General features: G+C 36.4%; 1 protein-coding gene across 2 annotated transcripts in view; it reads right to left on the bottom strand.

Annotated features, from left to right (window-relative positions):
* Positions 1–1,777: 1,777 nt before the first annotated feature.
* The window catches only part of LOC150103683 (dehydrogenase/reductase SDR family member 11-like), a 99,286-nt gene continuing 84,739 nt past the window's right edge, over positions 1,778–16,324 (bottom strand). For both annotated transcript variants that reach the window (XM_090396492.1, XM_090396493.1), the window contains exon 6: positions 1,778–3,212. In XM_090396492.1, coding sequence (XP_090252618.1) covers positions 3,015–3,212 — 198 coding nt within the window. In that variant the 3' untranslated portion in view covers positions 1,778–3,014. The remainder of the gene's footprint in view (positions 3,213–16,324) is intronic.

Here is a 16,324-nt window from a genome sequence, read left to right on the forward strand (position 1 = left end):
GTTTGACAACTTGCAGATCTCTGTTCTTATCTACTGTAGTTCCTTACTTATTCAGACATCTTTACACATGCTTGATAGGCGCTAACAGGACAAACACAGAATTGTTCTCTCTTCAGGATCATTTCCACAATAACCATTCCCATGATTAAGTTACCTGACATTGTCGCTCTTGGTTTCAAGATTCCTCCCATCATAATTCAGTTTCCCTGACTCTTTATGTTAGGTCTCATATCAATTAATAATTTTGCAATGTTAAATATATGTATGACAACTGGTGTGGATAATATGCATGGCCTGACTTCCTGGAGGTCTCTTTTAATAATGCTTATTTCATTTTTTAATGCCACTTTAGGGTAGTAAATATGTTTTGTACTTCCCGGATGTAAATAAATATCCCATTATTTCTGTTATGAAAGAGGTGTAATTTTTATATTTGTATGCATAAATATAAAAATTACATATTTTTATATTTATGCATACAAATATAATTTAATTTGTATTGCAACAGTTGGCATCATTCATATTCACTAACATAAAAATTACACCTCTTTCATAACAGAAATAATGTGATATTTATTTACATGTGGGAAGTAAAAAACACATATTTACTAGCCTAAAGTGGCATTAAAAAATGAAATAAGCATTATTAAGAGAGACCTCCAGGAAGTCAGGTCATGCATATTATCCACACCAGTTGTCATACCTTTTCTTGAATTCATTTACACTACCTCTCACCCCCTTCTTGATGGCATTCATTTTCAATTTCCAAGGGTGTCTCTCCTTTCCTCTATAAAATGAAAAATTCCATCAACTGAATTTCTGTATGACCCTTTCAGAAGTTTGTAAGTCTCAATCATATAACCCCTCTTTCTCGTTTGCTAGCATCTGCAGTCCATACATTCAATCATGCAAACAAACACTGAAAATGTTAATCGGATTTACTGTTTAGTTTTTTTTTTAATTTTTTAAATAAAAACCTACATGTGGTTTCTTTTGAACTAAGGAGTTTTATTTTTTCTTGAAAAATTTTACTGTAGAATTTAAAGATAACCTAACTATGGGTAAATCCTTTAAGCTCTATTTTATTCAAAATTGGATCATCAGTTTTAAATTTTTTTTGTACCTGATTCACCCCCCCCCCCAAAAAAAAGCCCAAGTTTATAACATACAAGGTAGAGGTAGGATTAAATTCAATGGTGTGCTATGTGCTCTTTTTCATATGAGCCCAGCAATTCATTTATATCTTCAGTAGACTTCTAAAGCCAACCAATTGGCTATTTAAATTGTTGCTTTTCCAGAGAAAATTAAAATCTTCTCTGAAAAAGCAACAATCCTCAAAATCTTCAATTAACTGAGCAGAATTTCTTTCAAACTCTCTTGAGATTAGATTCAGCCAGTTCATTCTAGGCATTCATCTGTAATGCTTTTTATAGAATAGAAGGGCTCAATTTTCATCCAAACTCTTGGATCATTGGCCTACTCTTCTTAATTGACTGTCTTTATCCGAGCATAGCAAATCACAGCAATAGTCTAGAAAAATGAATACAATAGATTGTGTCATAAAATCAGTTATTGGATAAAAAGTAAACCATGTTGATTAAGTTATTAGAAATTATTCATACCAGTTAAAATCTCATCCAGTCATAACAGAAAATTTATGCCCATCGGAAAGGTGGGACCTGCTGTTCTGGTTTTAAGTTGATTCTTAATCTGGCAATGAATAAGGAATAGTCAAGATGAATGATTAATTAACATTACACTTTCACCTGAAGGAATGTTGATTTTTTTTTTAAATTTATTAAAGAAAAATTAACAATTACATATAATTGTGCTGTTCAAACAAAATAAACCTAAACACTGTATAGGATAACTCAAGATTCAACTAATTCATCTATCTCACCACTGAGTTTTAATGCTATGCTAATTTGATTGCAAAATCCTTGCCAATCTGAATATGAGAATGCACAGAAATAAGAAAAGTAGCAGAAGGCACAGAAATAAAATGCAGCTACACGAAGTGAAATCATCACTGGCATTTAATTAATAACAATAACAGAAGTTCATTTTTGATAATGACTACTATGAGCTGTTTATCTTTTTCAAGTCTTTCTAGAGTTTAATTTATTATAACATTAACAACTAATCATAAACCATGCAAAGGATTCATTGACACTCATGGCTGCACGAAGCTATACTGAACTATGGTTATTTATGCAGGGTGGGCCATAAGTCATGGACATTCCATAGAAAGGGACTAATAAAAAAAATCTGGTGATGTTAAAAACCTTATGCAGTTGCTTCACAAAAGTTGCTGCATTGTGCTCGTACAGGATGACCCTTATGGGCCATCCTGTACGAGCACAATGCAGCAGCCCCTTTGAATCGTCTTCCTTCACTTTTGTTAATTCATGTTGAGTGAGCTAAGCTGAAGACATTATGCAACAGCAAATCAGCTAGTGTCTCTCCCCACCCTTATAGGAAGTAGGGGAAGCGATTTTAGACCTATCTTTAGGAGATTGAGGGAGCAGACAGTTCAGTCTTCACCAGTAACCAATCAGTGATAGCTGGTCCAAGACTATCACTAATTATAAGTGGCATCTGATGATGAAAAAACTGTCACCATCTCTTGATCCCTCATAATATGTTATCATTTAAATTCTCCTGGAAACTCATTGAGTTTCCAGGAGATACTGACTAACTCAGTTGAAGAAAGGCTTAGAAAAGTTCTAGTTGGTGACTAGATACACTTTGATTTTAGTTGGATTTTAATGCTCTGAAGTGTTTGTTAAAACTAACTGGGAACAGTACAGTTTCATTTACAAGTGATTTCTTCATTCTGAATGTATTAAAAAAAAAAAAACATTAAATTTTCCAAATGATAAAAGTCTTGATTACAACACTGAATAGCATATTTGATTACATTCATTCCTTTTATAAAACTCTTCTTCTAGTTCAATATAGTGGTAATCTGACAGTCTGTCTGCTATATCATTTACATTTCTTTTGACTAAACATTATAATGCTTGTTCAGAAGGCCTAATGAGAATATCATTTATATCAACATGTGGGGGAGATCTAAGAATATAACACACAGCATCTGCGATGTCATTTGCTTGCAAGCATTCCATATTACCATATCCTGTTTTTTCCTTTTCCGTAACATTATGCATCCGATAAGCAAACTCTGTTTCCACCATTCCAGGACTGATACTCTGAAAGAGAAAAATTAGTTATCAGAATGCTGTTTTATTCTTAAATCAATCAATCAAACATTTTAAAAAGTAAAGTAAGGATAAAGTATGCAAAAACACTGGGAAGCTTTATTTATTTGTCTATTTAATACTGAATGGAAACCTTTCTATTTATAACTTATGCAAATTGAATAGAATAACATGGAAATGGAACAATTAATTTTTTTAAAGCTACCTAAAATCACGACTTCTGTATAATCCACTACCACACATCATTAAAAATTTAAATTTAACTTAAATAGTTTTAATTCACAACATACAAGAATAAGAAAATAATTAATATTTATTTACTGATATTTTTATGGTATTATACCCGGCATCTTCAAGCATGAGAGTTTGTCACAGTATGTGATTTCCAATTTCTATATAGTCCTTTTGCTCATCTCATCTGTACCTGAGTGAAGAGGCATCCAAGTTGTGATCTGTAAGTCCCGAGTTGTCACAACGATGGTGCTGAATGTATTTTTTATGTGCTCCGAGGGGGATGTCAACAGACATCTACCATGTCTGACTGTAGTAAGCCAGGTCAAAAGTGCAGGGCATGTCATATACGAGGGATGTCCAGAAAGTAAGTTCGATCGGCTGTTAGAGAAACAAAAATATACTTTACAAAAAAAACTTTACTGGAAATTAAAGTAGACATCTTTCACTACTTTTCTACATAATTTCTGGCATTTATCATAAAGGGGCGCCAAGAGTTGTATACCTTTGTCGTTGGAGGCTGCCGCCTGTGACGCAAACCACGTATTGACTGCTTCTTTGACCTCGTCATTGTCTTGAAACTGCCGGCCACCAAGGAAAGATTTGAGATGTCTGAACAGGTGACAGTCGCTTAGCGCGAGGTCAAGACTATATGGGAGAAGATGGAATTGTTCCCAGACAAAGGTGGCGAGAAGTTGTTGTGTTATGCCGGCCATGTGTGGGCGTTATCATAAATCAAAACAACGCCCCTGGTAAGAATGTCAAGTCGTTTATTCTAGATTGTCCGATGCAGTTTCTTAACAGTTTGGCACTACATACTCGCATTGATTGTGGAGCTTTGACCCAAGAAGTCTACCAGCAAAATTCCTTGTCTGTCCAAAAACACAGTGCAAATGATTTTCCGAGTGAAAACTATTGTCTTCAATTTCATCTTGATTGGTGATGAGGTGTGCCTCCACTCCATGGACTGTTGTTTGGATTCAGAAGTTGTGTGCGGCATCCAAGTCTCGTTCCTGGTGACAAGTCTGCTCAGTAAAGCATCACCATCTGCATGGATGGCGGCAGGCGATTCGATTTTCTTAGACATTATAAACACACACCAAGAAGTTTATGCGCTGCAAGAATGTCTGAAAATGGCACCAACACCTTGCTAAAGAATCAACAAACTCAGCACGTATAAGCATAATTGCAATCACAGCCTGCAGTGAAAATATTTAAAAACAGAACTTACTTTCTAGATGTCCCTCATACTTTTGGATGTGATAAAGGAGAGAATTTGTCCTTAGGTGAAGGTGTGAGGGTTGCCAACTTGATATATGATTTAAATGTAGTGAGGAGCTGATATTTATTAAGTAATTAATAAATGGGTTGCCTAAGGGTCAAAGCTGTATAACTGAGAGGTTGTGCAGAATGCGGAGAACCGACCAGGGCTTTTAACCTAACATCAAATCCTCATCTTCTTGTGGTGCACCCTGTTAAGTATCTACCTGGATACTGTGTGAACGAGGATGGGCTGGCAATTTGGGATTTAGCTGACCAAATTGTATTCTTAATGGCTTAAATCACAACATAAAACAATGGTACAACATCACAGAATTTCATGACGGCTGGGGCATTGCCCGGTTAAACAAGGCCCCCCGTTGTTTAAGCCAAGGAACCAGGGCAAACAGTGAAACGTCAGCTACTGGAAAAAAAAATCCTAAAACCCACCCCAACTGATCATCACCAGAGATCAAGATCAGTACTATCAACATAAGAAGTCTGAATGGCAAAGAAATAGAGCTAGCTGAGGAATTGGATAAATACCTGATTGACATAATAGGGGTGACTGAAACAAAAAACACAACAGCTGGTGAGATCTTTCTGAGCAATAAATACTAAATGTTATATTCAGGCAATGACAATCAAGGGAAAAGAGGTAGCAACCATAGTATTCAACATTAATTATGAAGCTAATCTTCTTGATTAGCAGCCAATTTAAAGTAGAGTGATGTGGGTAAATATCAGAATGGGGAACTGGACAATGAGATTTATTTGTGCCTATGGTCTCACAGAAGATTCTACTAAGGTAGAAGTGGAATAATTTTTTGATACTTTAGAAAAAGCAACTGACACAATAAAAAATGAAAAGTTGGTCTTTGTTGGGGATCTAAATAGCACATTAGGAAATGATTGTCAGACATAACAAAAATATTTTGGAAAAATTTGGAGAAAAGAGAAAAGTTAATAATAATGGAAAATACCAGTCGGATTTCTACGCAAGACATGGACATAACTGAGAGGAGACCTCCACATAGCCTTTAAAGGAATGCGGAGAACCAACCAGGGCTTTTGACCTAATGTCCAATCCTCACCTTCTTGTGGTGCACCCTGTGGGGCATCTACGTGGATACTGAATGAACGAGGATGGGCTGGCAATTTGGGATTTAGCCGACCAAATTGTATTCTTATTGGTTAAACCAAAATGAAAAATGATGGTACGACATGACAAAATTTCATGCCGCTGGGGCGTCGCCCGGTTAAACAAGGCCCCCATTGTTTTCGCCAGGGAACCAGGGCAAACAGCGAAAAGTCAGCTACTGGAACAAATCTGAAAACAAACCCCAACTCAACATCACCAGAGTTAAAGATCGGTGCTATTAACGTAAGAAGCCTGAATGGCAAAGAAATGGAGCCAGCTGAGGAATTAGATAAGTACCAGATCGACATAATAGGGGTGACTGAAACAAAAAAGACCAAAACTGGTGAGATCTTTCTGAGCATCATCATCATCATCATCATCATCATCAAATTCCTGCCATGTACCCTCAAGGGGTGTACAGGATATGATAGTACTACATGAAAAAATTACATCATTACTAACTTCCTATCTACAATTTTCCTCCAAATCAGTCTGTTACTTGTCAAGACTCCAACATTATCAGATCTTATATTTCTATCGTCTAAGGCACTTTGTACCGTATCAATCCACCTATATCTTGGTCTTCCTCTCGGTCGTTTTCCTGCCAACCTGGAAGAGAACACTTGTTTTGCTAATCTTTCCTCTCCCATTCTATTTAAGTGACCATACCATCTGAGATTAGCTCTGCTAACGCATTCCTGGATGCTGACAAAGTCAAGTTCTTTCCTAATATCCTCATTTTTAATATGATATTGCCATTGATGCCATCTGTTCACGCCTCTAATCTTTCTCAGAACTCTCATATCTGCGGTCTCTAGTCTTTGGTCAAGTGTTTTACTTCTGACCCAGCACTCAGATCCATAAGTTAAAATTGGTTTGAACACAGTCTTGTATACAGCTAATTTAGTGTTCCGACTAATTTCTTTCTTATTCCATATGAATTTATTCAATTGACTTCCCACGATACCAGCTTTGCTGATTCTGTTGTCTATTTCTATATTTAGTTTACCATCTTCAGTAAAAATTGTGCCTAAGTAGCTGAAATGTTTTACTTGTTCCACAGGTTCTCCATTCACAACACAGTTGACATTTTCAATGATTCTGCCTATTTTCATTGTCTTTGTCTTTTTATTGCTGACCTTCATACCATATCTATTACAACAGCTATTCAATTTAGTCAGAGAATCTTGCAGACTTGTAGCGGATTTATTTAGAAGTATAACATCATCCACATAAAGCAAAGAGCTGACATTAACATCTCCAATTTTGATATCAGGTTTAATACCACATTCCTTCATAATGTGATCCATATAGATAATGTATAACAGAGGGGATAATGTACATCCTTGTCTCACACCAGATTTAACATTAAACCATCTTCCTGTACTTCCTTCAATTCTAACTGCTGACTCACAACTCAAATAATGACTAAGTATTGCTTGATATAATGCCCCATTGACACCATATAACTGCAGCGTATTGAATAGCTTCTCTCTTGGCACCTTGTCATATGCCTTTTCCAAATCGACAAAACTTAAATACAGATCTTTGTTATATTCCCATGCTTTCTTGGCTATTTGTCATAAAGTGAAGATCTGATCCTGACAGCCTCTATTTGGCCTGAATCCAGCTTGTTCTTCACCAAGCTTTTCTTCCACAATTCTTCTCAACCGTTTCTCAAGTATACTTGCATAGATCTTTCCAGGAACACTCAGTAGGGAAATACCTCTGTAATTCTCACATTCACTTTTATTTCCCTTTTTATATATGGGTACTATGAGAGCTCTACTCCAGTGATCGGGAATTCGTCCCTCTGTCCAGGCTTTCTGAACTATGCAGTGCAGCCACTGTAAGACTCTTATACCACCATACTTCAGCATTTCTGGTCGAATATCATCTACTCCTGCTGCCTTTCCACATTTCAAGCCTTTAATGGCTTTTTCTACTTCAAGTATGGATATGTATTCCTGACTGCATGCCTGGTCAGTGTTTTTTATCATTGTGCTGTCATCACTGCTTGTTTCATTTAGCAGTTTTTCAAAGTAATTACTCCATACTTTAAGGATATCTTTTTCTCCTGTTTTCATTTCACCTTTATCATCTCTAATTCCTTTTACAGCACTCTTTCCTCCATTCCTAAGCTTCTTCAACAACCTCCAGAATATTTTGCCACCTTCTTGATATTTATTTTCTATATTCTTGCCAAAGTCCTCCCATGACTTTTGTTTAGCTTTCTTACATTTGTCTCTGTATTCTGTAAGAGTAAAAGCTGACTTATTTGCCAGGAACTTTTGATATGCTTTCTTCTTTTCCTTCACTGCCTCTTTAACTTCCTGTGTCCACCAGGGAGTTCTGATTTTTTTATCCTTGCACACAACCTCACCACATGCCTCTCTGGCAGAATCAATCAATGTTTCCTTCAGAGTTTGCCACTGAATCTCCAAGGCTTGATTCCTGTTCTCAAACTCTTTCATTTTCTTTTCAATAATATTTCTGTATTTTAGTCTACAGTTCACATCTGAGAGCTGCTCAACTTTTATTCGCTTTAAAACTTTCTTACATGTTATTCTTTTCAATATGAAATTCAATTTTATCCTGCTCAAGACTAAATAGTGATCACTTCCAATTTCAAATCCTCTGTACACTCTGGTGTCCTGCACCAGGGAGAAAACATCACTATCAACAATAACATAGTCAATGAGACTTTTCTTATTCCTAGCCTCTTTCTCTTTTTCTAAAACCTCAAAAAATTCCTCCACTTCTACCTTAGTAGAACCTTCTGTGGGACCATAGGCACAAATAAGTCTCATTGTCCAATTCCCCATTCTCATATTTGCCCACATTACTCTACTTGAGACTGGCTGCCATTCAAGAAGATTAGCCTCGTATTTTGTGTTGAATACTATGGCTACTCCTTCTTTTCCTTGATTGTCATTGCCTGAATATAACATTTTGTATTTATTGCTCAGAAAGATCTCACCAGTTTTGGTCTTTTTTGTTTCAGTCACCCCTATTATGTCGATCTGGTACTTATCTAATTCCTCAGCTAGCTCCATTTCTTTGCCATTCAGGCTTCTTACGTTGATAGTACCGATCTTTAACTCTGGTGATGTTGAGTTGGGGTTTGTTTTCAGATTTGTTCCAGTAGCTGACTTTTCGCTGTTCGCCCTGGTTCCCTGGCGAAAACAACGGGGGCCTTGTTTAACCGGGCGACGCCCCAGCCGGCATGAAATTTTGTCATGTTGTACCATCATTTTTTATTTTTGGTTTAACCAATAAGAATACAATTTGGTCAGCTAAATCCCAAATTGCCAGCCCATCCTCGTTTGTTCAGTATCAAAGTAGATACCCAACAGGGTGCACCACGAGAAGGTGAGGATTGGACATTAGGTCAGAAGCCCTGGTCGGTTCTCCGCATTCCTTTAAAGGCTATGTGGAGGTCTCCTCTCAGTTATACAGCTTTGACCCTTAAGCACTTTCTCTTTCTGAGCAATAAATACTAAATGTTATATTCAGGCAATGACAATCAAGGAAAAGAAGGAGTAACCATAGTATTCAACACAAAATACAAGGCTAATCTTCTTGAATGGCAGTGAGTCTCAAGTAGAGTAATGTGGGCAAATATGAGAATGGGGAACTGGTAAATGAGACTTATTTGTGCCTATGGCCCACAGAAGGTTCTACTAAGGTAGAAGTGAAGGAATTTTTTGAGGTTTTAGAAAAAGCAACTGACACAATGAAAAAGGAAAAGTTGGTCCTTATTGGGGATCTAAATAGCAGAGTAGGAAATGATTGTCAGACATACAAAAATATTTTAGGAAAATTTGGAGAAAAGAGCAAACCTAATAATAATGGCAAACATCTGTTGGATTTCTGCTCAGGACATGGACTGGTTATTACTAACACCATGTTCCAACATAAAAATGTGCACAAATTCAAATGGAGAGAAGAGGTAAGGAATAAGGAAAGTCTCATTGACTATGTTATTGTTGATAGTGATGTTTTCTCCCAGGTGCAGGACACCAGAGTGTACAAGCATTTGAAATTGGAAGTGATCACTATTTAGTCTTGAGCAGGATAAAATTGAATTTCATATTGAAAAGAATAACATGTAAAAAAGTTTTAAAGCGAATAAAAGTTGAGCAGCTATCAGATATGAACTGCAGACTAAAATACACAAAGATTATTGAAGAAAAAATGAAAGAGTTTGAGAACAGGAATCAAACCTTGGAGATTCAGTGGCAAACTCTGAAGAAAACATAGATTGATAATACCAGAGAGGCATGTGGTGAGGTTGTCTGCAAAGATAAAAAAATCAGAACTCCATGGAGGACACAGGAAGTTAAAGAGGCAGTGAAGGAAATGAAGAAAGCATATCAAAAGTTGCTGTCAAATAAGTCAGGTTGTGCTCTTAGAGAATATAGAGACAAATGCAAGAATGCTAAACACTGTGTAAAACTAGCTAAATAAAAGCCATGGGAGGACTTTGGCAAGAATATAGAAAATAATTAGCAAGAAGGTGGTAAGATATTCTGGAGGTTGTTGAAGAAGCTTAGAAACGGAGGAAAGAGTGGTGTAAAAGGAGTTAGAGATGATAAAGGTGACATGAAAACAGGAGAAAAAGATATCCTTGAAGTATGGAGTAATTACTTTGAAAAACTGCTAAATGAAACAAACAGTGATGACAGCACAGTGGTAAAAAACACTGACCAGGCATGCAGGAATACATATCCATACTTCAAGTAGAAAAAGCCATCAAAGGATTGAAATGTGGAAAGGCAGCAGGAGTAGATGATATTTGACCAGAAATGCTGAAGTATGGTGGTATAAAAGTCTTACAGTGGCTGCACTGCATAGTTCAGAAAGCCTGGACAGAGGGACGAATTCCCAATGATTGGAGTTGAGCTCTCATAATACCCATATATAAAAAGGGAAATAAAACTGAATGTGAGAATTACACAGGTATTTCCCTACTGAGTGTTCATGGCAATATCTATGCAAGTATACTTGAGAAACGTTTGAGAAGAATTGTGGAAGAAAAGCTGGGTGAAGAACAAGCTGGATTCAGGCCAAATAGAGGCTGTCAGGATCAGATCTTCACTTTACGACAAATAGCCAAGAAAGCATGGGAATATAACAAAGATCTGTATTTAAGTTTTGTCGATTTGGAAAACGCATATGACAAGGTGCCAAGAGAGAAGCTATTCAATAAGCTGCAGTTATATGGTGTCAATGGGGCATTATATCAAGCAATACTTAGTCTTTATTTGAGTTGTAAGTCAGCAGTTAGAATTGAAGGAAGTACAGGAAGATGGTTTAATGTTAAATCTGGTGTGAGACAAGGATGTACATTATCCCCTCTGTTATTCATTATCTATATGGATCACATTATGAAGGAAAGTGGTATTAAACATGATATCAAAATTGGAGATGTTAATGTCAGCTCTTTGCTTTATGCAGATGATGTTGTACTTCTAAATAAATCCGCTACAAGTCTGCAAGATTCTCTGACTAAATCGAATAACTGTTGTAATAGATATGGTATGAAGGTCAGCAATAAAATGACAAAGACAATGAAAATAGGTAGAATCGTTGAAAATGTCAACTGCATTGTGAACGGGGAACCTGTGGATAAAGCATTTCAGCTACTGAGGCACGATTTTTAGTGAAGATGGTAAATTAAATATAGAAATAGACAACAGAATCAGCAAAGCTGGTATGGTGGGAAGTCAATTGAATAAATTCATATGGAATAAGAGAGAAATTAGTCGGAACACTAAATTAGCTGTATACAAGACAGTGTTCAAACCAGTTTTAACTTATGGATCTCAGAGCTGGGTCAGAAGTAAAACACTTGACCAAAGACTGGAGACCACAGATATGAAAGTCCTGAGAGAGATTAGAGGCATGAACAGATGGCATCGATGGCAATATCATATTAAAAACAAGGATAGTAGGAAAGAACTTGACATTGTTAGCATCCAGGAATGTATTAGCAGAAAATCTCAGGTTATATGGTCATTGAAACAGAATGGGAGAGGAAAGATTAGTAAAACAAGTGTCCTCTACCAGGATGGCAGAAAAAGACCAAGAGGAAGACCAAAATATAAGTATTTTTTTTCTATTTTGTTGATTATAGCCATTGCTAAAAAAGTGTGGAGAAAGTACGTGAGTTCACTGGTACAAGCATTATCATCAGAACAGATAGCACTGGCTCTGTGAGTTGTTGGTTTTAGGATACCATATTGTTGAGCTGCATGAATGGTATGATTGTTTGTGCAAGCATCTTCTGTTATGTATAGGTTTTCTATTAATAGAAGGAGATATAAAACCATTTGGAACCCTTGTGACTAGTGTATCTAGGAAGGGTAGACAGTTATTAGATTATTTTCTGTTCTTGAAGAAATGGCTAACATTGAGAAAGAACATTCAGATGAACTTAGTGATAATAACTTCAATAACATTCATGAACGATACATGTATGACGTACAAGATGACTGATGCAGAAGAAAATGTACCAACGAAGGACCTAACTTTAAAAGAACGTGAATTACTGTTTCAAGCTTTGGAAACTTTAAAACAACTTATGGATACCGACTCTAACCTTGATCACAGGACGCAAATTTACTGGAATGGGAATGTTGACAAAGTTATGAGCTGTTACTTCCAAATGTATTTATCATAATTTTCTTTTAAATACATTTTAAAAAATGTAATCAAGATTCGGAAAGGTCAGGGGTGAGTTATAATTTTTTTTTCAATGATTAATATATTCATTTAACACATTTATACAGGATAAATGAACTGTGCAAAGCAGGGGATTTCAGTAATTATGAGGCAGCATATGCTTGTTTAAATGTTATTCTCCAGCTGGTTTGTCCATCTTTTTTTTTTTTTTTTTTTTCAAGGAGAAAAATCAATTTTTAGGAAGAAAATTCTGACACAGGGTGCTTAAGGGTCACAGCTGTATAACTGAGAAGAGACCTCCACATAACCTTTAAAGGAATGTGGAGAACTGACCAGGGCTTCTGATCTAATGTCCAATCCTTACCTTCTTGTGGTGCACCCTGTTGGGTATCTATTTGGATGCTGAATGAACGAGGATGGGCTGGCAATTTGGGATTTAGCCGACCAAATTGTATTCTTATTGGTTAAACCAAAATAAAAAATGATGGTACAACATGACAAAATTTCATGCCGGCTGTGGCGTCGCCCGGTTAAACAAGGCCCCCATTGTTTTCGTCAGGGAACCAGGGCAAACAGCGAAAAATCAGCTACTGGAACGAATCAGAAAACATACCCCAAACTCAACATCACCAGAGTTAAAGATTGGTACTATCAATGTAAGAAGCCTGAATGGCAAAGAAATGGAGCCAGCTGAGGAATTAGATAAGTACCAGATCGACATAATAGGGGTGACTGAAACAAAAAAGACCAAAACTGGTGAGATCTTCCTGAGCAATAAATACTAAATGTTATATTCAGGCAATGACAATCAAGGAAAAGAAGGAGTAACCATAGTATTCAACACAAAATACGAGGCTAATCTTCTTGAATGGCAGTCAGTCTCAAGTAGAGTAATGTGGGCAAATATGAGAATGGGGAACTGGTAAATGAGACTTATTTGTGCTTATGGTCCCACAGAAGGTTCTATTAAGGTAGAAGTGGAGGAATTTTTTGAGGTTTTAGAAAAAGCAACTGACACAATGAAAAAGGAAAAGTTGGTCCTTATTGGGGATCTAAATAGCAGAGTAGGAAATGATTGTCAGACATACAAAAATATTTTAGGAAAATTTGGAGAAAAGAGCAAAGCTAATAATAATGGCAAATATCTGTTGGATTTCTGCTCAGGACATGGACTGGTTATTACTAACACCATGTTCCAACATAAAAATGTGCACAAATTCAAACGGAGAGAAGAGGTAAGGAATAAGGAAAGTCTCATTGACTATGTTATTGTTGATAGTGATGTTTTCTCCCAGGTGCAGGACACCAGAGTGTACAGAGCATTTGAAATTGGAAGTGATCACTATTTAGTCTTGAGCAGGATAAAATTGAATTTCATATTGAAAAGAATAACATGTAAAAAAGTTTTAAAGCAAATAAAAGTTGAGCAGCTCTCAGATATGAACTGCAGACTAAAATACACAAAGATTATTGAAGAAAAAATGAAAGAGTTTGAGAACAGGAATCAAACCTTGGAGATTCAGTGGCAAACTCTGAAGAAAACATTGATTGATAATACCAGAGAGGCATGTGGTGAGGTTGTCTGCAAAGATAAAAAAATCAGAACTCCATGGTGGACACAGGAAGTTAAAGAGGCAGTGAAGGAAATGAAGAAAGCATATCAAAAGTTGCTGTCAAATAAGTCAGGTTGTGCTCTTAGAGAATATAGAGACAAATGGAAGAATGCTAAACACTGTGTAAAACTAGCTAAATAAAAGCCATGGGAGGACTTTGGCAAGAATATAGAAAATAAATAGCAAGAAGGTGGTAAGATATTCTGGAGGTTGTTGAAGAAGCTTAGAAACGGAGGAAAGAGTGGTGTAAAAGGAGTTAGAGATGATAAAGGTGACGTGAAAACGGGAGAAAAAGATATCCTTGAAGTATGGAGTAATTACTCTGAAAAAGCTAAATTAAACAAGCAGTGATGACAGCACAGTGGTAAAAAACATTGATCAGGCATGCAGGCAGGAATACATATCCATACTTGAAGTAGAAAAATCCATCAAAGGGTCGAAACGTGGAAAAGCAGCTGGAGTAGATGATATTCAACCAGAAATGCTGAAGTATGGTGGTATAAGAGTCTTACAGTGGCTGCAGTGCATAGTTCAGAAAGCCTGGACAGAGGGACGAATTCCCAATGATTGGAGTTGAGCTCTCATAATACCCATATATAAAAAGGGAAATAAAACTGAATGTGAGAATTACACAAGGATTTCCCTACTGAGTGTTCATGGCAATATCTATGCAAGTATACTTGAGAAACGGTTGAGAAGAATTGTGGAAGAAAAGCTGGATTCAGGCCAAACAAAGGCTGTCAGGATCAGATCTTCACTTTACGACAAATAGTCGAGAAAGTATTGTCGAGAAAGCATGGGAATATAACAAAGATCTGTAGTTAAGTTTTGTCGATTTGGAAAAGGCATATGACAAGGTACCAAAAGAGAAGCTATTCAATATGCAGTAGTTGTATGGTGTCAATGGGGCCTTATATCAAGCAATACTTAGTCTGTATTTGAGTTGTGAGTCAGCAGTTAGAATTTAAGTACAGGAAGATGGTTTAATGTTAAATCTAGTGGGAGACAAGGATGTACATTATCCCTTCTGTTATTCATTATCTATATGGATCACATTATGAAGGAAAGTGGTATTCAACATGATATGAAAATTGGAGATGTTAATGTCATGTTTTGTGAATGGAGAACCTGTGGAACAAGTAAAAGTGGTTTGAACACTAAATTAGCTGTATACAAGACAGTGTTCAAACCAGTTTTAACTTATGGATCTGAGAATTGGGTCAGAAGTAAAACACTTGATCAAAGACTAGAGACCGCAGATATGAGAGTCCTGAGAAAGATTATAAGCGTGAACAGATGGCATCAATGGCAATATCATATAAACAACAAGGATATTAGGAAAGAACTTGACATTGTCAGCATCCAGGAATGCGTTAGCAGAGCTAATCTCAGGTGGTATGGTCACTTAAACAGAATGGGCGAGGAAAGATTAACAAAACAAGTGTTCTCTGCCAGGTTGGCAGGAAAAAGACCCAGAGGAAGACCAAGATGTAGGTGGAATGACGCAGTAAAAAGTGCCTTAGACGATAGAAATATAAGATCTGATAATGTTGGAGTCTTGACAAGTAACAGACTGATTTGGAGGAAAATTGTAGATAGGAAGTTAGTAATGTTGTAATTTTTTTCATGTAGTAGTATCATATCCTGTACACCCCTCTTGAGGGTATATGGCAGAAATTTGATGATGAAACTCTGACACTTGTACAGTAGGCACAGGCATGCACTTACAGTGATTAAGACAAAAAATATCTCCATCTGAGTGTGGAATCTCTCTCTCTCTCTCTCTCTCTCTCTCTCTGCAATGAGTCACTTGACTCCACAGAGGTCTGATGATGATAATAGTTATAGTACCCACATAATATACTTGATACCTAGCATTGTATAAGATGAAAAAAAAAAAAAAAATTAAAGATTACTTACTTTCTGTGTAACCTAGGGTGACCAACTTTTGAACATGAAAATAAGGAAGATTGGGTCACAACAAATTTTAGCAAATTTTTGGGACGTGAATCCTACATTAATTGATAAGATGGTTCATATATAAAATATAAACCATCAGCAATTTAAATTATAGTACATCAAAATGTTTAATATAATTTTAAGCATTTACACTTACAATTAAAATATCCATACTTCTTAGATTAAACTTATTTATATTTATCAAAATGCTG

Source organism: Typopeltis vanoorti, chromosome 8 (genome assembly GCF_054136105.1).
Source record: "Typopeltis vanoorti isolate ZY-2024b chromosome 8, IOZ_Tvanoo_1.0, whole genome shotgun sequence".
NCBI classification, from domain to species: Eukaryota; Metazoa; Arthropoda; class Arachnida; order Uropygi; family Thelyphonidae; genus Typopeltis; species Typopeltis vanoorti.